This window comes from Rhinopithecus bieti, unplaced genomic scaffold (genome assembly GCF_001698545.2).
Source record: "Rhinopithecus bieti isolate Rb0 unplaced genomic scaffold, ASM169854v2 scaffold_60804, whole genome shotgun sequence".
In the NCBI taxonomy this organism is placed as follows: domain Eukaryota; kingdom Metazoa; phylum Chordata; class Mammalia; order Primates; family Cercopithecidae; genus Rhinopithecus; species Rhinopithecus bieti.
This window is the reverse complement of record NW_016823080.1, coordinates 32931-55607: the sequence shown is the minus strand read 5'-3', so window position 1 is coordinate 55607 and position 22677 is coordinate 32931. Positions and strand designations below refer to the sequence as shown.

Below are 22677 nucleotides of genomic sequence, written 5' to 3'. Positions count from 1 at the left end.
TGGCTAACCCGGTGAAACCCCGTCTCTACTAAAAATACAAAAAACTAGCGAGGTGGCGGCGCCTGTAGTCCCAGCTACTCTGGAGGCAGGAGAATGGCTTGAACCCGGAAGGCGGAGCTTGCAGTGAGCTGAGATCCGGCCACTGCACTCCAGTCCGGGCGACAGAGCGAGACTCCGTCTCAAAAAAAAAAAAAAAAAAAAAAGACCGGGAAATAACCTATTGAACTTGGTCTCACTGAAGATCCTGAAGCAACCTGGTAACCCTCTCAGACTCCTCTTAGCCATGATCCAGAAACAGTCCTGCCCATTGAGATAGCTGGGGCAGACACGCACAGCTGTGGCCATGGAGGGAGACCCGCAGACCTTGGCCTCAGCTGTAGTCCCTTAAGAAGCACTGTGACGCAGTTCCAGCCCACACAGCTACAATCCATGGCCAGTTCTTCGCACCCAGAGGCTGACATAGTGAACTGGGAGGAGAGGTGCTAACTACCTAGTGGGAGCCAAAATCCATCCATGCACCAGGTATCAGGCCCACCTGGATCCAACTGCAGGACCTTGCCCTTGAGCCTGCCCTATAAAAATCAGAGTTCTCAAGGCAATCCAGTCTGCCCAGGGACCAGACAGGATCCTTGACTTCCCAAGTCTCTGGTAATAGGCACACCAAAGGCAGACCCCACTGTAGACCCAGCAGCAGCCTTGTGATCCAGCTATAACCTCTCTTTTGTGCAATTCAAGAGGAGATCCTATCAGCCCAAGGACCCTGCAAGAGGTCTTTGCCTGATAAAACTAGTTTATAAAAACTGGAGATGTTTGCTCCTTCAAACATCCAGATACCCATGCAAGGCTACACGGTGCCCACTCTCAATATGTCTGTTTTAATATATTACTGAAAATTTGCACCACAGTAATTAGGCAATTTTTTAAAAAGCTATCTGACTTGGAAAGGAGGAGTAAAAATGTTGCTATTTGTGAATGACATCTTTTTTCCCCCCCTTGAGACAGAGTCTTGCTCTCCTGCCCAGGCTGGAGTGCAGTGGCATGATCTTGGCTCATTGCAACCTCCACTTCCAGGGCTCAAGTGATCCTCCCACCTCAGTCTCCCGAGTAGCTGGGACTACAGGTGGGCACCACCACACTCAGCTAACTTTTTTGTTTTTTGTGGAGATGGGTTCTTTGCCATGTTGCCCAGGCTAGCCTCAAGCTCCTGGGCTTGGGTGATCCTCCTGCCTCAGCCTCCCAAAGTGCTGGGATTACAGGCATGAGCCACTGAGCCCCACCCCAACATAATCTTATGTGTTTAAAAAAAACAAAAAAAACTAGAACACAGCAATAAACTGTTTGAACTAATAAATGCATTCAGGAAAGGAGCATGATGCAAAATCACATGAGAAAATCAGATGCAGCCGGGCACGGTGGCTCACACCTGTAATCCCAGCACTTTGGGAGACTGAGACGGGTGGATCACGAGGTCAGGAGTTCGAGACCAGCCTGGCCAACATGGTGAAACCCCGTCTCTACTAAAAATAAAAAAATTAGCCAGGCGTGGTGGCAGGCGCCTGTAGTCCCAGCTACTAGGGAGACTGAGGCAGGAGAATCACTTGAGCCTAGGAGGCGGACATTGCAGTGAGCTGAGATCGTACCATTGCACTCCAGCCTGTGGGACAAGAGAGAGACTTCATCTCAAAAAAAAAAAAAAAAAAACTTACCACTTGGGAAGTAGATAAGGGAGGGAGATAGTAGTTGTTGGGACATGAGTGATGCTGGTTCTATTTCTTGGTTACACACCTGTATTCGCTTTGTAATAACTCACAGAGCTTTACGTGAATGTTTTGTATTTTTTTGTATGTGTGTTGTATATCAAAAAAATTATTATATATTTTTACATAAATCCTAACTTAGAATCTCAGAGTAACAGTAGTGTTTTATTTTGTTTGAAGTGAGACACACTCACCCATGACATCATCAAATGGCTTTGAATATTCTGAGCGATTTATTCATGTTATAACCCTTGGGTAACCCCCCAGGTCTTTTCAGTTTTAGTTTTACTCCAATTTGGAAAGTGGAATAGTTTCAATTTGGGGGAGTGCAACTGTTTTCCGGCCAAGTCCTACCCTAACCCTAAGGCCAGGACAGCTAGTACTGTGCCCTGTGCATAGCAGGGCAGTTGTAGAACTGGGCTGAATCAGAAACAAAATTAGTAGCAACCACTGGTTTAAGGTAAGAGATGCATTAACTGGGCATGAATTCCATGTGTGCTGTGAGAGTTTGCCCCATGGCCAGTCCAGGGTTTAGGTCTTAGAAAATAGCTTTGCCCTGTTAAAAAGCAAAGAATGACTTCAAGACATACTCAGCTGTTTGGCTAAATTTCTGCAGGAGGATATGTTTTCACAGCTGATCTTTTTTTTTTTTTTTTTTTGGACGGAGTTTTGGTCTTATTAACCAAGCTGGAGTGCAATGGCGCGATCGTGGCTCACTGTAACCTCCACTTCCCAGCCTCACTCGATTCTCCTGCCTCAGCCTCCCAAGTAGCTGGGATTACAGGCGATCGCCACCACTCCTGGCTAATTTTTTTTTGTTTTTTTTTTTTTTTGTATTTTTAGCAGAGACCCAGGTTTTTGCCATAATTGGCCCGGGCCTTGGCTTTTGAAACTCCTGGCCTCAGGTGATCCTCCCGCCCTCGCCCTCCCCAGTGCTGGGATTACAGGCGTGAGCCAACAGGCCGACCCCACCCAGATCCCTAGAAAAAAATTTTTTTTTCTTTTTTTTCGGACGGAGTCTTGCTCTGTCGCCCAGGCCTGAAGTGCAATGGGCGCGATCCTCGGCTCAACTGCAAAGCTCCCCTCCCGGTTCCGCCATCTCCTGCCTCAGCCTTCCCAGTAGCTGGGGAATACGGCCGCCCGCCACCCGTCCCTCGCCCCGGCTAGTTTTTTATATTTTTAGTAAAGAACGGGGTTTCACCGTGTTAGCCAGGATGGTCCCTCAATCTCCCTGACCTCCGTGATCCACCCGTCCTCGGCCCTCCCCAAAAGTGCTGGGATGACAGGCCTCCCAAAGTGCTGGGATGACAGGCGTGAGCCACCGCGCCCGGCCTATCCTAGAAAACTTTAAATGACACACGTGGTCACCTTTTATTTATACTGCACATTGCTGCCTGGGAGGATTGCCTCACTTTCCACAGCTCGGGCTGCTTGGTCAAAAGACCAGAGGCCAGGAAGGTTATGAAATCGGAAACTTTAATTATCATTTATTGTTTCAATTTGTGAAATGTGTGTGTGTGTGTGTGTGTGTGTGTGTGTGTATAAAACTTATAAATGGATATAATCTTACATACAGGGTTAAATGCGAATATCACCCAGGCAGGTCTGTCCAGGTCTCAGTGCCCTGAGGAATGTGGCCTCAAAAGGCCTGCACCCGAAAACCTGTCACTCTGGTTTCATTGGGCCCAGTGTCTGATCGCCCTTCCTGTCACTCAAGAGCTGAGGGGGCGGGGCCTGGAGCTCCATCCAGTCAGCGGCGCCAGCGTGAGAACTGTCCAATCAGACGTGCAGCCAGAGAGGAAGGGGCGGCCTTGTGGATCTGGCGGGGCCTTTGTCTCCTTGCGGCCAACGGGGTGCTGGGCTCGCTCTTGCTGCCTCCCGGAGAGTCCCCGGTGACTGCTGCAGGCCCTGTCGCCCTGTGGCCTGCAGGTACTGCGAGATTTATAGGGAGGACGGCGGGACACCCAAAAGCTGGGAAATGGTGAGTGTGCGGGGCAGGGTGTCCCGAGAAGGGAGAGGGGTCTGACTGGAATCGGCCGGAATTGGCTGGAACCAGCGCTGGCGACCCCCGGCCTCCCCGCGGTGGGCTCGGGGGTGCGCGCACGAGTCCCGCTGGCGCAGTTCGGCCCTCAGTCCTGTCCGCGCTGGTAGGGGCTGCGCCGGCAGCGGGATTCCGGCCGCCGGGTGACTGCCCGTCTCTGCCTGGTGACTTCCGCACGGCCCAGAGCCCTCCCGGGGCAGCCCCGCGCCCGCAGCCCGCGTCTCCCCTGGATTGTGCCTTGATGACGGTGGGGTTGTCGGGAGAGTCCCCACCGTGAAAGGTTCCTGAGTGGTGTCAAGCGCGTCCGTGTGAAGAGACCACCAAACAGGCTTTGTGTGAGCAATAAAGCTTTTTAATCACCTGGGTGCAGGGGGCCTGAGTCCCAAAAGAGAGTCAGCCCAGGGGGAGAAGGGTGGGGCCGTTTTATAGGATTTGGGAAGGTGAAGGAACTTTGCAGTCAAAGGGGGGTGGTTCTCTGGTGCGCAGGAGGGGCGGTCACAGGGTGCTCAGTGGGGGAGCTTTTTGAGCCAGGATGAGCCAGGAGAAGGAAATTCACAAGGTAGTATCATCGCTTAAGGCAAGCACCGGCCATTTCACTTTTTTTGTGGTGGAATGTCATCGGTTAAGGCGAGGCAGGGCGTTTGCACTTCCTTTGTGATTCCTCAGTTACTTCAGGCCATCTGGTCCTATACGTGCATGTCACAGGGGATGATGCCATGGCTTGGCTTGGGCTCAGAGGCCTGACAAGTGGGAGGAGCTGTAGTCTGTGGGTTCCTTTCTCCTCTTTTTTTTTTTTAAGACGGAGTCTCCCTCTGTCGCCCAGTCTGGAGTGCGGTGGTGCGATCTGGACTCACTGTAAGCTCCGCCGCATTCACGCCATTCTCCTGCCTCAGCCTCCCAAGTAGCTGGGACTACTGGCGCCCGGCCTGTAATAAGATTTATTAGCATTTGGTGGTAGTTAAGCCTACGTTTTGTTTTTCTCCAAGTTTGCAAATTATAAGAAATTTATTTAAGTTAGCTGGGATTTCTTAGATAGAATCCCAGGACATCAGAGCCACTCAGTCTAATTGCCCGCCATTTATTTATTCTAACACTTCACAGGGGAACTGGTTTTCCCAGCATTTTTCAAATGTATGGCAAGCAGGACCTCAAATCCAGGACTCTGTTCCCCCAGCCTGTTTTAAAGCCTGAAGGAAATCTTGTTTCCAGTTTCGTTTCTTTTCTTTTCTCTTTTTCTTTTTTTTGAGGCGGTGTCTCGCACTGTTGCCCAGGCTGGAGTGCAGTGGCAGGATCTCGGCTTACTGCAACCTCCGCCTCACGGGTTCACACGATTCTCCTGCCTCAGCCTCTCGAGTAGCTGGGATTACAGGTGCACACCACCGCACCCAGCTAATTTTTTGTATTTTTAGTAGAGACGGGGTTTCACTATGTTGGCCAAGCTGGTCTGGAACTTCTGTCCTCGTGATCCGCCCGCCTCGGCCTCCCAAAGTGCTGGGATTACAGGCTTGAGCCACCGCGCCCTGCCTCCAGTTTCTTTTCTACATTCCCAAATGCTAATAACTTACCCTCTCCAAGCACGACATTATCAACTATTTGTCTTTTTTTTTTTTTTTTTTGAGATGAAATCTCACTCTGTTGCCCAGTGCCGAAGCTGGAGTGCAGTGACTCAATCTCGGCTCACTGCAACCTCCACCTCCCAGGTTCAAGCGATTCTCCTGCGTCAGGCTCCGGAGTAGCTGGGACCACAGGCACGCGCCACCTCGCCCGGCTAATTTTTGTATTTTTAGTAGAGACAGGGTTTCACCGTGTTAGCCGGGCTGGTCTCAAACTCCTGACCTCATGATCTGCCCCCCTCGGCCTCCCAAAGTGCTGGGATTACAGGCGTGAGCCACTGTGCCCGGCCTATTTGTCCTTTATTTGCTTTTCAAACAGATGCAAGATTTTAGTGGTTCCTTTTTGTTTTTTTCACAGTGCAGTGAATGGGCTTTTTTTTTTTTTTTTTTTTTTTTTTTTTTTGAGATGAAGTCTGGCTCTGTCTCCTAGGCTGGAGTGCAATGGCGTGATCTTGGCTCACAGCAATCTCTGCCTCCCGGGTTCAAGCGATACTCCTGCCTCAGTCTCCTGAGTAGCTGGGACCACAGGCGGGTGCCACCACGCCTGGCTATATGTTGGTATTTTTTGTAGAGATGGGGTTTCACGCTGTTAGCCAGGATGGTCCCGATCTCCTGATCTTGGGATCCTCCCACCTCGGCCTCCTAACGTGTTGGGATTACAGGCGTGAGCCACCGCGCCCGGCCATGAGTGGCTTTTTCAAAAATATTTTCTCTTCTGAACATTTCACATGAGAAGAAAGCAGAGAATAATCACTTGACACTCTGCTGTAAAGTGTTTGCTCAGCCAGTGTCCTGGACAGTTTCCTTGATGTTTTCTGTTCATAGTTTGAGGTCTTAGATTTAAATCTTTAATCCATTTTGATTTGATTTTTTTGTATCTGCCGAGAGGTGGGGGCCAAGTTTTTTGTTGTTGTTGTTTTTGTTGTTGTTGTTTTTTTTTTTTTTTTTTGAGGCGGAGTCTCGCTCTGTCACCCCGACTGGAGTGCAGTGGCCAGATCTCAGCTCACTGCAAGCTCCGCCTCCTGGTTTACGCCATTCTCCTGCCTCAGCCTCCCGAGTAGCTGGGACTACAGGCGCCCGCCACCTTGCCTGGCTAGTTTTGTATTTTAGTAGAGACGGGGTTTCACCGTGTTAGCCAGGATGGTGTCGATCTCCTGACCTCGTGATCCGCCCGTCTCGGCCTCCCAAAGTGCTGGGATTACAGGCTTGAGCCACCGCGCCCGGCCTGTTGTTATTTTTTGTTGGGGTTTTTTTTTTTTTTTTTTTTTGAGACAGAGTCTCACTCTGTCGTCCCCTGGGCTCAGGTGATTCTCATGCCTCAGCCTTCCGAGTAAACTGGGACCACAGGCCGGGGCCACCACAGCTAGCTAATTTTTGTGTTTTAATAGAGACAGGGTTTCACTATGTTGGCCAGGCTGGTCAGACTCCTTGGCCAGGCTGGTCTCGAACTCCTGGCCTCAAGTGACCCTGCTGCCTTGGCCTCCCAAAGTGCTGAGATTACATGTGTGAGCCACCACACCCGGCCAAGGGTCAAGTTTTCTTCTGCATATGAATATCCAGTTTTCCCAGCACAATTTATTTACAGACTGTTGTTTCCCCCAAAGTATGTTCTTGGCACCTCTGTCACAAATGAATTTGCTGTAGATGTACTGATTTTTTTCTTGGTTCTTTATTCTGTTCCATTGATTTATGTGTCTTGTTTTATGCTAGTACTATGCTGTTTTTGTTGCTATAGCTGTGTAATATAATCTGAAGTCAAGTAGAGTAATTCTCCAGTTTTTTCCTTTTTGCTCAGGATGGCTTTGGCTATTCTTAATCTTTTGTGATTCCAAAAAAAATTTTAGGCTTAGTTTTTCTATTTCTGTGAGGAATGTCTTTGGTATTTTGGTAGGTATTACACAGAGTTTGTAGAATGCTTTGGGGAGTTACGGACATTTAAGCAACACCGATTCTTCCAATCCACGAACACGGAATATAGGGAGTTACGGACATTTGAGCAACACTGATTCTTCCAGTCCACGAACACGGAATATATTTCTGTTATTTTGTGTGCTCTTCAGTTTCTTTCATCAATGGTTTATAGTTTCTATGGTCGAAATCTTTCACTTCTTTGGTTAAGTTTATTCCTAGGTGCTTTATTTGTTGCTATCATAAGTGGGATTACTTTCTTCATGTCTTTTTCAGATTGTTTGCTGTTGGCATATAAAAATGCTACTGATTATCGTATGTTAGTATTGTGTCCTACCAGTTTACCAAATTTGCTTTTCAGTTTGAATAGTTTTTTGGTAGAGTCTTTAGGTTTTTCCAAGTGGAAGATCATATCATTTCAAACAAGGATAATTTGATTTCTTCCTTTCGAATTTGGAGAGCTTTGTTTTGTCCTCTTGTCTGTTCTAGTGAGGACTTCCAGTACTAAGTTGGATAACTGGTGAAAGTTGGCATCCTTTTCTTGTTCCACATCTTAGAGGCATAGCTGTCAATTTTTCCTTCTTCAGTATACTAGCTGTGGGTCTGTCATTTATGATTTTACTGTGTATGCTCCTTTTATACTCAGTTTTTTGAGGGTTTTTTTTGAATCATTGAGGGATGTTGAATTTGATGACATTCTTTTTCAGCATCAGTTGAAATGATCATATGGTTTTTCTCCTTCTGTTAATATGATGTGTCACATGGGTTGATTTACATATGTTGAACCATCTTTGCATCCCTGGGATAAATCCCACTTGGTCATCATGAGTGATCTTTTTTTGTTGTTGTTGTTCTTTTTAAGACGGAGTCTCGCTCTGTCGCCCAGGCTGGGGTGCAGTGGTGCAATCTCAGCTCACAGCAACCTCCACCCCCCAGGTTCAGTGATTCTCCTGCCTCAGCCTCCTGAGTAGCTGGGATTACAGGCGCCCGCCACCATGCCCAGCTAATTTTTATATTTTAGTAGAGACGGGGTTTCACCATGTTGGCCAGGCTAGTCTCAAACTCCTAACCTCAGGTGATCTGCCCGCCTCGGCCTCCCAGAGTGCTGGAATTACAGTCGTGAGCCACATGCCTGGCCCTAAGAAGAAATTTTAACTGTCATTCAAATACTAAGAATTTATGAATACACGTTTTTAGAAATATAGTTCTAATAGAACAGTGTTTCAGTGTGGAACATAACGTATTTACCAACATCTAAATATATTTTGTTTTTCTGAAATAAAAAGCCCAAAATATATAAGATGAACTCATATTTAGTAGCTAAATATCTTAGCATTACATCTTATTTGGAAATTATCTAGATATTTAATGAATATCCATTACTGAATTTAGTTTACCAAAACTATAAAGATAGAGAAACTTTTTCCCCTATAATTTATTTACAATTTATTTATTTTTTCTTTTCCAACGTTTATTTTAGATTCAGGGAGTATGTGTGCAGGTTTGTTATACTGGCAAATTTTGTTTCATGGTGGTTTGGTGCACAAATTATTTATTTCATTACCCAGATAATGAGCATAATATCCAACAGGTAGCTTCTGTTCTTACCTTCCTTCTACTCTAAAGTTGGCCTCAGTGTCTTTTGTTCCCTTCTTTGTGTCCATGTTTACTCAATATTTAGCTCCCACATGTAAGAGAGAACATGCAGTATTTGGTTCTCTGTTCTGTGTTAATTAAATTATCCAGCGGCATTCATGATGCTGCAGAGAACATGATTTTGTGTTTGTTATGGTTGCATAGCATTCCCTGGTGTTCATGTACATCATTTTATTTATTCAGTCCATTGTTGATGGGCATGTAGGTTGATTCCATGTCTTTGCTATTGTGAAAAGGCTACAGTGAACATACACATGCATGTGTCTTTGTTGGAGAACGATTTATACTCCTTTGGGTGTATACCCTGTAATGGCATTACTGGGTCAAATGGCAGCCCAGGTTTATTTCAGAAATCTCCAAAATGCTTTCCACAGTGGCTAATGTACGTTTTCACCAGCAGTGTATAGGCATTCCTTTGTTTCTGCAACCTCACCAGCATGTTATTTTTTTACTTTCTAATTATAACCATTTTGAATGGTGTAATATAGCATCATTGTGGTTTTGTGTTGCATTTCTCTAATGATCAGTGATTTTGAACATTTTTTTCATATGCATATTGGCCATGTGCATATCTGCTTTTGAGAAATGTCCTTTCATGTCTTTTACCTTTTTTTTTTTTTTTGAGACAGAGCCTCACTCTTTCGCCCAGGCTGGAGTGCAGTGGCACGATCTCAGCTCACTGCAACTTCCGCCTCCTGGGTTCAAGCGATTCTGCTGCTTCAGCCTCCCGAGTAGCTGGGATCACAGGCACATGCCACCACACCCGGCTAATTTTTGTATTTTTAGTAGAGACGGGGTTTGCTGTGTTGGCCAGGCAGGTCTCGAACTCCTGACCTCAGGTGATCCGCACCTAGCCTTTGCTATTTCTTTTCTTCTTCCAGCTTTGAGGTTGGATTCTCTTATTTTTCTAGCTCATCTGGGTCTGATGCTAGGTTGTTCATATGAGGTTTTTCTAACCTTTTGAACTGGGCTTTTGGCTTTTCTCTTAACATTGCTTTAGCGGCGTCCAAGAGATTCTCAAATGCTGTGTCTTTTCTTTATTCGTTTCAAATATGTCTTCATTTCTGCCTTAATTTCATTATTTACGCAGTCATTCAGAAGCAGGTTGTTTAATTTCCACGTAACTGTATGGTTTTCAGAGATCTTCTTGATACTGAGATCTATTTTTATTTAGCTGTGGTCTGAGAGTGCGGTTGGTGTGATAACCGCTTTTTTTAATTTGTTGGTAATTGTTTTATGGCCAAGCGTGTGGTTGATTTGCGAATACGTGCCATGTGCGGATGGGAAGAATGGGCATTCCATTGTTGAATGGAGTGTTCTGGAGATGGTATTCAGTCCGTTGCTCAGGTGTTGGGTTCAGGTCCCTAACTTTGTTAGTTTTCTGCTTTGATGATCTCATACTGTCAGTGGAGTGTTAAAGTCTTCCACTAATACTGTGTGGTTATCTGTGTCTATTCATAGGTCTCCAAGAAATAGTGTTATGAATCTGGGTGCTTCAGTATTGTTGCATATATATTTAGAGTATTTAAGTTTTCTGATTTTATTGAACCTTTTATCATTACGCAATGCCCTTGTCTTTTTTCTTTCTTTTTTTTTTTTTTTTTTTGAGACAAAGTGTTGCTCTGTCACCCAGCAGGCTGGAGTGCAGTGGTGAGAACTCGGCTCACTGCAACCTCCACCTCCCAGGTTCAAGTGATTCTCATGTCTCAGCTTCCCAAGTAGCTGGGATTACAGGCACGTGCCACCACGCCAGGCTAATTTTTTTTAAATTTTTAGTAGAGATGGGGTTTCACCATGTTGGCCAGGCTGGTCTCAAACTCCTGACCTCAAGTGATCCGCCTGCCTTGGCCTCTCAAAGTGCTGGGATTACAGCTAGAGCCACCACCATGCCTGGCTCCTTTTTTTTCTTTCTTTCTTTCTTTTTTCTTGAGACGGAAAGTCCTTGCTCTGTTTGCCCCAGGCTGGAATGCAGTGGCCCGGATCTCAGCCTCACTTGCAAGCTCCCGCCTCCCGGGTTTACGCCATTCTAACTCCTGTCCTCAGCCTCTCAGAGTAGCTTTGGGACAACTACCAGGCCGGCCGCCACCACTCCGCCCCGGCTAGCTTTTTGTATTTTTTAGTAGAGAAAGGTTTCAACCGTGTTAGGCCAGGATGGGTCTCCGATCTCCTGACCCTTGTGATCCCGCCCCGTCTCGGCTCCAAGTGCTGGGATTACAGGCTTGAGCCACCCGCCCAACCTGGTCCAGACTTTTTTTTTTTTTTTTTTTAAACAGAGACAGGGTCTTGCTGTGTTTGCCCCAGGCTGGTCTCTTTGAAATCCTAGGTTCAAGTGAGTCTCCCACTTTGGGCCTCCCCAAAGTGCTGATGACAGGTGCTAGCCCTCTGCTCCTGGCCTGTCTTTTTTCGTTATTGTTGGTTTAAAGTCTGTTTTGTCTGAAATAAGAATAGCTCATTTTTCTTTTTGCATTGCTTGATAGATTTTTCTCCTTCTGGTTACTTTTAGCCTGTGGGTGTCACTGTATGTGACATGGGTTTCTGGAAGACCATAGACTTGCGTCTTCTTTCTTTATGCAACTTGCACTCTGTGCTTTTTAAGTGGGGCATTTAGCCTGTTTACATTCAAAGTTAATACTGATATGTGTCTTTTTCTTTTTTCTTTTCTTTTTTCTTTTTTTTGGTAGAAACAGGGTCTCACTATTTTGCCTAGGCTGGCCTCGAACTCCTGGGCTCAAGCAGTTCTCATGCCTTATCCTCCCAAAATGCTGGACTTACAGGCATGAGACACCATGCCTGGCCTTGATATGTGTGGATTTGATCCTGTCATTGCGCTGTTAGGTGGTTGTTAGGTAGACTTGTTTGTGTGGTTGCTTTATAGTGTAAGTGGTCTGTGTACCTAAGTGTGTTTTTTTGTGGTGGCCAGAAATGGTCTTTTGTTTCCATATTTAGCATTCTCTCTCTTTTTTTTTTTGAGATGGAGTCTCGCTCTGTCGCCCAGGCTGGAGTGCAGTGGTGCAATCTCAGCTCACTGCAAGCTCCGCCTCCCAGGTTCACACCATTCTTCTGCCTCAGCCTCCCAAGTAGTTGGGACTACAGGCACCTGCCACCATGCCTGGCTAATTTTTTGTATTTTTTAGTAGAGACGGGGTTTCACTGTGTCAGCCAGGGTGGTCTCGATCTCCTGACCTCATGATCCGCCCGCCTCGGCCTCCCAAAGTGCTGGGATTACAGGCGTGAGCCACCACACCTGGCTAGCATTCTCTTAAAACCTCTGATAAGGCAAGTCTGGTGGTCATGAATTCCCCTTGCATTTGCTTGTCTGGAAAGAATTTTGTTTCTCTTTCACTTATAAAGCTTTGGTTGGCTACATACAAAATTCCTGGTTGAAATTTGTTTTCTTTAACCCATTTCTCATTTGCCCCGAGAATACTCTTGTCTCTAATCCTAATGTAACATCATAGACATTTCCGTTACATTTCTGTCCTGTCTCTGATCCTAATGTAACATCATATATATTTCTGTTGCATTAGGATTAGAGACAAGTTAGAAATAACTCCAAGGACAGTTTTTATATTTTATTTTAACATTGAAAATCAGTCAAATTTGGCCAGGCGCAGTGGCTCACGCCTGTCATCCCAGCACTTTGGGAGGCCGAGGCGGGTGGATCACGAGGTCAGGAAATCGAGACCATCCTGGCTAACACGGTGAAACCCTGTCTCTACTAAAAACACAAGAAAATTAGCTGGGCGAGGTGGCGGGCGCCTGTAGTCCCAGCTACTTGGGAGGCTGAGGCAGGAGAAAGGCGTGAACCTGGGAGGCGGAGCTTGCAGTGAGCCAAGATCGCACCACTGCACTCCAGCCTGGGCAACATAGCGAGACTCTGTCTCAGAAAAAAAAAAATAAAAGAAAATCAGTCAGATTTACTTCAGCCTCAAGGAGTGTGCTTATGTAAAACTGAATGAGCACTGGCAGACGACTGCACTTTTTTTTTTTTTTTTTTTAATGGGAAATGGATTAAGGACGCTGAATATAGGCTCCCTGTCTCTTCTCGGAGAGGAGTGCACACGCCTGGGATGTTTCTGAGTGTTTTCATCCCTTTCTGCTATCAAACATTACAGTGTGTTCTGCCTTTTACTGTCTTGCCTCAGGGATGTTCACATAGCCCCACTCTCTGTCAGGAACTTCGGGGAACAGGATACCAGACCCCGGCTGATGGACTGCCCCTGGTGGCGGGGGTGGGGACATGGGTTTCGTCGCATATCATGTTGGCTTCTTTCTCCAGCTGGCACACGTAGCTTGCAAACCTTGCTGTCTCACTTGGCAAACAGAGGCTGGGCAGTCAGCGCAGCACCTTCCACCGGTAAATGGTGTGCAGGAAAACCATTTTGCTACCCAGGTGCAGATGGCGGCCTCTCTCCAGAGCAGGAGGAACTATTGTGTCTGCCGAGAGCTGCCCTCTTCCTCCTCCACCACCACAGGCTTGCTGTGATGCACTCAGGATCCAATTCCAAGCTCTTGGGAGGACTTTCTATGCAGTGTGATTGTTACTCCTGTTTGTTGTTTTGGTTTTGTTGTTGTAGTTTCTATTGCTGCTGTGGCATCTGGCCACAATATTCCTCCATATACCTGCCCCCAGGGACGTCACAAAAGAATGGCGTGAAAAGAATGTGAGGGTATTCAAGGGTGTGCGAGGGTGGAGTGTATGGCAGATGCGCCTGTGTATGGCATGTGAGGGTATTCAAGGGTGTGCGAGGGTGGAGTGTATGGCAGATGCGCCGGTGTATGGCAGACACACCTGACAGCAATAGCTAAACGCAAGCCTCCTTTGAGAATGAGCCTCCTTTGAGAAAAGCCTTGCTTCTTGCAAGCAGTCGTGCTTCTCCTTGCGTGTTTTTGCGAGTGGTAATAGTTCTTCTGTCCATCCCACCACCACTGGACCGTCCCTGTGTATCAGTCCCCCTCAATAAAGCCTATGTCTCATTTTTTGGCTCCAGGTCTCTTCTTTGGTCGGGGGGACATGATGCCATTCCTGTTGGAGTCCACAGGGGTCCAGCTGGATAAGGGCCAGCAGAGAATGCTGTGTTTCAGGATGCTGATTTGTGGCCTTCACTTTGGACCATAAGTATTTGTGTTGTGATCACAGCGCTGAGTGTAAGGGGCTCAGTGCTGGGCCTGCTTTCTCTAGCTGAGTGCTACCATAATGGTCTGGGAGAGGCAGCATCAGCATGCAAGAAGCCAGTTTGTAGACCCCTTCTAAACCTCTAGAATCACATTACTTAGACTAGGGCCTGGAGTACCCAATAATTTATCTGTACTTTGATACTCGAGAGGTAATACTTAGCTAAGTGGCTCTCACCCCAGGCTTCAATTAGGATGACATGGCCAGTTTAAAGAAATACTGTCACCTCTGTGCTTCCCTCCCCGATTCTGTCTGTTGGTCTGGGTGGGAGCATCCATATTTTTTTTAAGTGTTCCAGATGACTCTAAGTGAAGCCAGGGCCATGCATGAGGGCTCCCAGATGTATTCATGAGAGTTGAGTTCAGCCTTTGTTCCGAAGAAAAGGTTACGGGGCCTGCTCTGCTTGGGTTTGGTAGAGGTGGGTCAGTGTGGCCCATGTTCCCATGGCTGCAGCGGCAATTGCTAGTCTTTGGAGGATAAGGGCACCCGAAAACAAAGAAACACACATTTTGATCTTTATGTAGGAGCTCATTGTTCCTGACTCTTTCCTGTGATAAAAGGACAGGGAGGGTGTACTTTTTATGAAACTCTAGGATTTTCTTCCCATGGATGTGGTGGTAGAAGGTGAAAGGGTTGTGCCGACCCTTTTAAAGGCTTACAGGATGCAGGTGTGATTGGCCCAGAGACTCTCACCTGAGAAGGAATCCCAGAAATGGAAAAGGAACACAAAGAAATGGCTGATTCTCAGGAGAATGTGTCCCGATTCAGAGACTGTGTCCACTTTTTTTTTCTGGAATGTCATGTGTTTAGAACCCACAAATATGTCTCTACTTCTGATGTTCCTGCCTAATATGTTTGTTTCAGTTACTCCCCCAAACCTTTTATTGTGATAGTCAGTGAGCTCTGTAAACTCTTTCTCCCCTATATTCCAGAGCCTTCTTTCTTTCTTTTTTTGTTTTTGAGACAGAGTCTCGCTCTGTCGTCCAGGCTGGAGTGCAGCAGCGTGATCTCGGCTCACTGCAAGCTCCGCCTCCCGGGTTCACATCATTCTCCTGCCTCAGCCTACTAAGTAGCTGAGACACAGGCGCCCGCCACCGCACCCAGCTAATTTTTTGTATTGTTTAGTAGAGACGGGGTTTCACCATGTTAGCCAGGATGGTCTTGATCTCCTGACCTCATGATCAGCCTGCCTCAGCCTCCCAAAGTGCTGGGATGACAGGCATGAGCCACTGTGCCCGGCCCAGATCCTTCTTTCCATTCTGTCCATCCAGGCTTCTCACATGCCTTGACCCACATCTCACCGTGAGTGTATGAGCTGCACTATTGTAAATGTTTCCTTAGTGACAGATCAACATGGGAATCTGTGGACACCCAAGGTTTCTGGTGGGGGTAAGGTCAGGAACTCAGGTATTGGTGAGGAAGGGGAACATGTGCTGTGTAGGGTCCATCTGGATGCTCTGTCACCTCTATGCAGAACGGGACTAAGGAAACGCACATTCAAAGAGGATGGTATCAGTGACCAAGAATGGCTCAGAAAGTTCTGAACAAAAGAATAATTGGAAAAGACTTACTTTCTAGGATGCTAAAAGGATCCTAGAAAGTTTCTAGGATGTTTACATTATAAGAGATTACAAAACCTGAACCTGGGAGAGATCTGGAGCTTGAACTTTGCATAAAGGTGATTTTTTTTAATGATTATATTCAGGTTGTAATTTTTTTTTTTTTTGAGACAAAGTCTTGCTGTGTGGCCCAGGCTGGAGTGTAGTAGTGCTATCTCGGCTCACTGTAAGCTCCGCCTCCCGGGTTCACGCCATTCTCCTGCCTCAGCCTCCCGAATAGCTGGGACTACAGGCACCTGCCACCACGCCTGGCTAATTTTTTTGTATTTTTTAGCAGAGACGGGCTTCACCATGTTAGCCAGGATTGTCTCGATCTGATCTCGTGATACACCCACCTCAGCATCCCAAAGTGCTGCTATTACAGGCATGAGCCTCATGATCCACCCACCTTAGCCTCCCAAAGGGCTGCTATTACAGGCGTGAGCCACCGCGCCCGGCCGATTGTAATTTAATTAAGGTAACTTTTCGTGTAATTGTTATGTAATTTTTTCAGTAATTTACTGGGCAATAATTTATTTATTTATATTCATTAATAATTTACTGGCCAAGAAAGCAGCAGTGATGTTGTACCTCTTGTGTGTATTAGCACACGTTACCAATTTTCCTATTGTAATTTATGTTAATTTTATTCACTTGAATAAAGTGCTGTCTGCCAGAATTTTCCACCATAGGGTTAATTATTTTTCCTTTTGTTATTAATAAGTATTTTGGAGAGATTTACTGATTGATGTACATAAATAATCACAATTAATCGGAAAGCTTCTTTTTCTCTTTAGATTCTCTTTGCATACAGCTTTCTCTAGAAAATGAAGGCTCTCATGTTTGCTTGCTGGTCGAATCAACTGGGATGAATGTAGGCTCTGCCATTTACTGGATGTTTGACAAAATATTCTTCTTGAGCCAGAAGCATAGGCGCCACTGGCTAGCTTGTTAGAAAGTCAGAAATTCAGGCTTCATCCCAAATCTGCTGAATCAAAATCTACACTAAAAAAAAAAAATTTTTTTTTTTCCTTCTAGATGGGTTTCATTCTGTCACCCACGCTGGAGTGCAGTGGTGTGACCGAAGCTCACTGCAACCTCTGCCTCCTAGGCTCAGGAAATTCTCCCATCTCAGCTTCCCAAGTCGCAGGGACCACTGGCATGGGCCATCATGGCTAATTTTTGTATTTTTTGTAAAGATGAAGTTTCGCCATGTTGCCCAGGCTGGTCTCAAACTCTGGAACTCAAGTGATCCACCCACCTCGGCCTCCCAAAGTGCTGGGAATAGAGGCATGAGCCACCATGCATGCATTTTGTTTGTTTGTTTGTTTGTTTGTTTTTTGAGATGAAGTTTTGCTCTTGTTGCCCAGGCTGGAGTACAATGGCGTTATCTTGGCTCACTGCAATCTCTACCTCCTAGGTTCAAGCAATTCTCCTGCCTCAGCCTCCCAAGTAGCTGGGATTACAGGCGCCCGCCACCATGCCTGGCTAATTTTTTGTATTTTTAGCAGAGATGGGGTTTCACCGTGTTGGCCAGGCTGGTCTTGAACTCCTGACTTTCAGGTGATCCACCCACCTCGGCCTCCCAAAGTACTGGGATAACAGGTGTGAGCCACTGCACCCGGCCCGTGCCTGCATTTTAACAAGATTTCTACTTCATTGACATACTTGTTAAAATTTGAGAAGTACCTTCTAACGCACCCTGACTTCTCCATGTGAGAACAATACACAGCTTATCCTGTAGGATGTGAATATATCAGTGCTTGAGTTGATGCCCTTAATTTTATACTATATTATGCACAAAAGTAGAGTATCTACACTGGTTTGTGGATCTTTTTTGTTTGTTTGTTTGTTTTGAGATGGAGTCTCGCTCTGTCCCCCAGACTGGAGTGCAGTGGCATGATCTCGGCTCACTGCAAGCTCTGTCTCCCAGGTTCATGCCATTCTCCTGCCTCAGCCTCCCCAGTAGCTGGGACTATAGGCGTCCACCACCATGCCTGGCTAATTTTTTTTGTTTTTTGTTTTTTTGAGACGGAGTCTCGCTCTGTCGCCAAGGCTGGAGTGCAGTGGCCGGATCTCAGCTCACTGTAAGCTCCGCCTCCCAGGTTCACGCCATTCTCCTGCCTCAGCCTCCCGAGTAGCTGGGACTATAGGCGCCGCCACCTCACCCAGCTAGTTTTTTGCATTTTTTAGTAGAGACGGGATTTCACCATGTTAGCCAGAATAGTCTCGATCTCCTGACCTCATGATCCGCCCTCCTCGGCCTCACAAAATGCTGGGATTACAGGCGTGAGCCACTGCACCTGGCTTAGAGTATATTTCTGTGTTAAAAATTATCTTATTTGATAATTCTAGTCACTCATATAAGTCAGAGCCAGTTCTCTTCACTCTGTCTCCTTGCCTGGAGTCGAACTCTGCCATGGCCACTTGGTAAATGTTTTCTTTTTCAGGGACTATTGGCATTCAGGGATGTGGCTCTAGAATTCTCTCCAGAGGAGTGGGAATGCCTGGACCCTGCCCAGCGGAATTTGTACAGGGATGTGATGTTAGAGAACTACAGAAACCTATTCTCCCTTGGTGAGGATCACTTCAATATGCAATTCCTATTTCACCGTAAGGATTTCATCTTTTTCCTTTGTAGAATGTTTTCTGGGAGTCTCTGATTTGCATGAATGAGTTTCAGATCACTGCTTTCAAGAAAACCTTGGGGATTCCTTGGTGTAGAAAACAAAACTGTCAAGATGTTTTGCCTTGACATCAACCTTTCTCTTCAGCTGATGTGCATCCTTGCTCTAGATTGGTGGTAATTCTAGAAATTCAGTAGTATCAAATATTGTTGCCTCCACTTCAAAATCCAGTTTCCACCACCAATTTTTGATCCAGTTATTATAGTTCTTGGTAGCAGAGCTGAGAACTCACAGATTTGAAACACTTCCTGAATATATTAAAGGCTCTGTCAGAAAACAGTATTCTGGAGTTAACTTTCTAGGATCTAATGTGATGTTTTCTCTTCTCTACTGAGCATAGTGAGAGTTGGTAGTTCAAGAATCCCCACAACAATCATGTACCTTTTTTCTAATAAAACAGGTCTTGCTATGTCTAAGCCAGAACTGATCATCTGTCTGGAGGCAAGGAAGGAGCCCTGGAATGTGAACACAGAGAAGACAGCCAAACACTCAGGTAGGTGGGAGTGAATGAAGCAAGCGTAGGTAGGGGGTCTGAGGATCAAGGAAGAAGCCAGACTTGAAAATGTGGTTTGGGAAGCTCTACTCCCATGGAAATGGCTTCTGAGAAGCCTGGATTTCTTTCTCTTGCTCTCACATAGGGGCATCTTCTATCTCATGCTCTTAAATTCTCTAAGGACTGTACTTCCCTTCAGTGATTTTCCTTCAAGTTCACAGTGAGCGTCACAGTCATCTTCGTAGGTCATAGGGGACTGCATGATCTGACTGCTCTTCCATTGCTTTGGGGGACATGGAACTGTCTGCGTATTTTTGAGGAACTCTACGTTAAAAATATATATATATGTAGCTGGGCGCGGTGGCTCAAGCCTGTAATCCCAGCACTTTGGGAGGCCAAGACGGGCAGATCACAAGGTCAGGAGATCGAGACCATCCTGGCTAACCCGGTGAAACCCCGTCTCTACTAAAAAAATACAAAAAAAAAAAAACTAGCCGGGCGAGGTGGCGGGCGCCTATAGTCCCAGCTACTCGGGAGGCTGAGGCAGGAGAATGGCATGAATCCGAAAGGCGGAGCTTGCAGTGAGCTGAGATCTGGCCACTGCACTCCAGTTTGGGCGACAAGAGCAAGAACCTGTCTCAAAAAAAAAAAAAAAAAAAAAAATGAATATATATATATACACACACACACACACACACACACACATAATTTTCTTGAGATGGAGTCTTGCTCTGTCAACCAAGCTGGAGTGCAGTGGCACAATCTTGGCTCACTGCAACCTCTGCCTCCTAGGTTCAAGCGATTCCCCTGCCTCAGTCTCCCGAGTAGCTGGGACTACAGGCGCCTGCCACCACACCCAGCCAACTTTTTTTGTACTTTAGTAGAGATGGGGTTTCACCATGTTAGCCAGTATGGTCTCAATCTCCTGACCTCGTGATCCACCCGCCTCGACCTCCCAAAGTGCTGGGATTACAGGCGTGAGCCACCGTGCCCAGCCTAAAATATTTTTTAAGATCCTTTTTTGCATTGCATCTGGAACATGTGAGAGTAATGGTGATATTGGTATTTGGTTCAGAAATCCCACAACAGATACATGTTTTCTCCTTTATGACTTACCCTGTGGAGATTTCAAATGTGATTCTACAGAAATTGATAGCAATTTTATCAGAAGACTAAGCATCTCCCTAAATATAAGAAAGTCTAGTGTTGTTTACTTAAAAATGTTATTTCTTTTGTGTGAACTGAGATTTGTAATTTAAACCCTATGTACCCAAATTTCTCAGCTGTTCTCAGTTCAATATATCTACTCACATCCTAGATTTCTTAAATACGCTGGGTCGTTGGGGAGTGTAGAACATTACTGATTATATAGTAAACTCCCACTTGTTACCTTCCTTTAAAATAACTGTCATTTTATAATTTTCTCTTGTTTAGTATGAAACTTCGTGGGTCTATGTCATTTTTATATGTGCGTGTGTATATATGTATGTGTATAATGTGGATTTTTTTACACAAATAAAAATTGGATAACTGTTGTGTACAGTGTCATGATTTGATATCTATATATAGTGAAATGATTAATACAGTTAAGTTAATGAACACACCTGTCACTTCACAGTTATTTTTATGTTGAAAACACTTGTCTGCTGTGTTAATACAGATTTTAAGCATACAACACATCATTATTAACTGTACTCATGATGCTATTCATTAGATTTCCAAAGCTCGTTTATTTTATAACTGAAAGCTTATAGTGCCCTTGTAATGCTACATCTTCCATTTTCCTACCCCCTTGGCAGTCACCTCTGTCTTCTGCTTCTAGTTCAACCTTTTAAGATTCCTCATATGAGTGAGAAGAACAGGAAGTATTTGTTTTTCTGTGTTTGACTTATTTCACTTAGCATGTTGTTAGAATGGCAGGATTTCATTATGTTTATTGCTTAATAATACTCTTATTACATCTATGTAAACATTTTCTTTATCCATTCAGCATTCACAAAGATTTACATTGTTTCTATATCTTGAAAATTGTGACTAATGCTGTAATGAACATGGGGATGCAGATATTTATTTGAGATACTGATTTTATTTCTGTTGATTTTATACAAACACACACACAGATGTGAGATTGCTGTCTTGTATGGTAGTTCTTTTCTTTTTTTTTTTTTTTTTCTCGAGACAGAGTCTTGCTCTGTCGCCCAGGCTGGAGTGCAGTGGCGCAATCTCAGCTCACTGCACCCTCCGCCTCCCAGGTTCAAGAGATTCTCCTGCCTCAGCCTCTCTAGTAACTGGGATTACAGGTGCCCGCCACCACATCTGGCTAATTTTTATATTTTTAGTAGAGACGAGGTTTCACCACGTTGGCCAGGCTGATCTTGAACTCCTGACCTCAAGTGGTTCACCAACCTCAGCCTCCCAAAGTGCTGGGATTATAGGCGTGAGTCACCGTGTCTGGACTTTTTATTTATTTATTTATTTTTTATGGAGATGGGTTCTCACTCTATTATCCAGGCTGGTCTCAAACTCCTGGCCTCAAGCAATCCTTCCACCTCGGCCTCTCAAAGTGGTGGGATTATAGGCCTGAGCCACCACACGTGAACATTTTTTACTTATGTATTATAATTTTTATGAACATATTCAGTTCTGTACACTTCAAGACATTATGGTGCAAAAGTGAATAATTCAACAATCACATCGTCTATTACCAGTACACTTATCTATAAGTTTGTTTGCCTTTATAAATGTTACCGGCAAACAAACTTACAGATAAATGTACTTGCAATAGACATGCCAGGACATTTTCTTTATGACGTGTGTGTGTGTATTTGCCTGGCCCTTTAGAAACACCATTCTATATTTGTTTTTAAGGGTCTGTTTCATATATCTCATATAAATGGATTCGTATAGTCTCTATCTTTTTGTGACTGGGTTATTTCATTTAGCATATCACCAAGATTTTCATTTTTAATTTGTAAGCGTACATAGTAGGTGTATATATTTATCCGGTACATGAGATGCTGTGATACAGGCATGCAATGCATAATAATCACATCAGGACAAAGGGCTTTTCTTAAAGGTTCATCTTTACTGTAGATTTTACCAGCTTTCCTGCTTTTTAAAAGCTGAGTAATACTCCATTATTTGTGGGGGGATTTTTTTGAGACATCTCGATTTCTTGGGCGTCTGTGGTGCTAGTGTGAGTCAATTTTGTTGTGAGGAGTCTTGCTGTGTCGGCAAGGCTGGAGTGCATGGCCTAACCTCAGCTCACTGTAGCCTCCACCTCCCAGATTCAACTGATTCTCCCACCTCAGCCTCCCGGGTTGCTGGGACTACAGGCGCGCCCCACCATGCCTGGCTAATTTTTTTTTGTATTTTTAGTAGAGACAGAGTTTTGCCATGTTGGCCAGGCTGGTCTCAAACTCCTGACCTCAGGTGATCCACCCGCCTTGGCCTCCCAAAGTGCTGGGATTACAGGCACGGGCCACCCACTCCCGGCCTATTTGTGTATTCTGAATTATATTTAGCTATTTATTTGGTGAGGTAAGTTTGGGTTGTTTTCCCTTATTAGCTTTTGTGAATAATGTTGCAATAAATATGGGTATGCAAATAACTTCATGTGCCCATATATGTGGAGGTTTATTTCTGTGTTCTGTATTCTGTTTCATTGACCTAATTGTCTGCCTTTATGCCAATACCAAACGGTTTTAATTACCACGGCTTCATTTTTTTTTTTTTTTTTTTTTTTTTT

The 22677-nt window shown here is 45.3% G+C and overlaps 1 protein-coding gene across 2 annotated transcripts in view; it reads left to right on the top strand.

Moving 5' to 3' along the window:
- Window positions 1-3609: 3609 nt before the first annotated feature.
- LOC108521388 (zinc finger protein 695) overlaps window positions 3610-22677 on the top strand; it is a 33537-nt gene continuing 14469 nt past the window's right edge. The window contains exons 1-3 of one of the 2 annotated variants that reach the window (XM_017861204.1): window positions 3610-3738; window positions 18200-18362; window positions 18837-18929. In XM_017861204.1, coding sequence (XP_017716693.1) covers window positions 3736-3738; window positions 18200-18362; window positions 18837-18929 — 259 coding nt within the window. In that variant the 5' untranslated portion in view covers window positions 3610-3735. Of the gene's footprint in view, window positions 3739-18199; window positions 18363-18836; window positions 18944-22677 lie in introns of those variants that run through there. The other variant, XM_017861205.1, reaches the window with a different exon arrangement.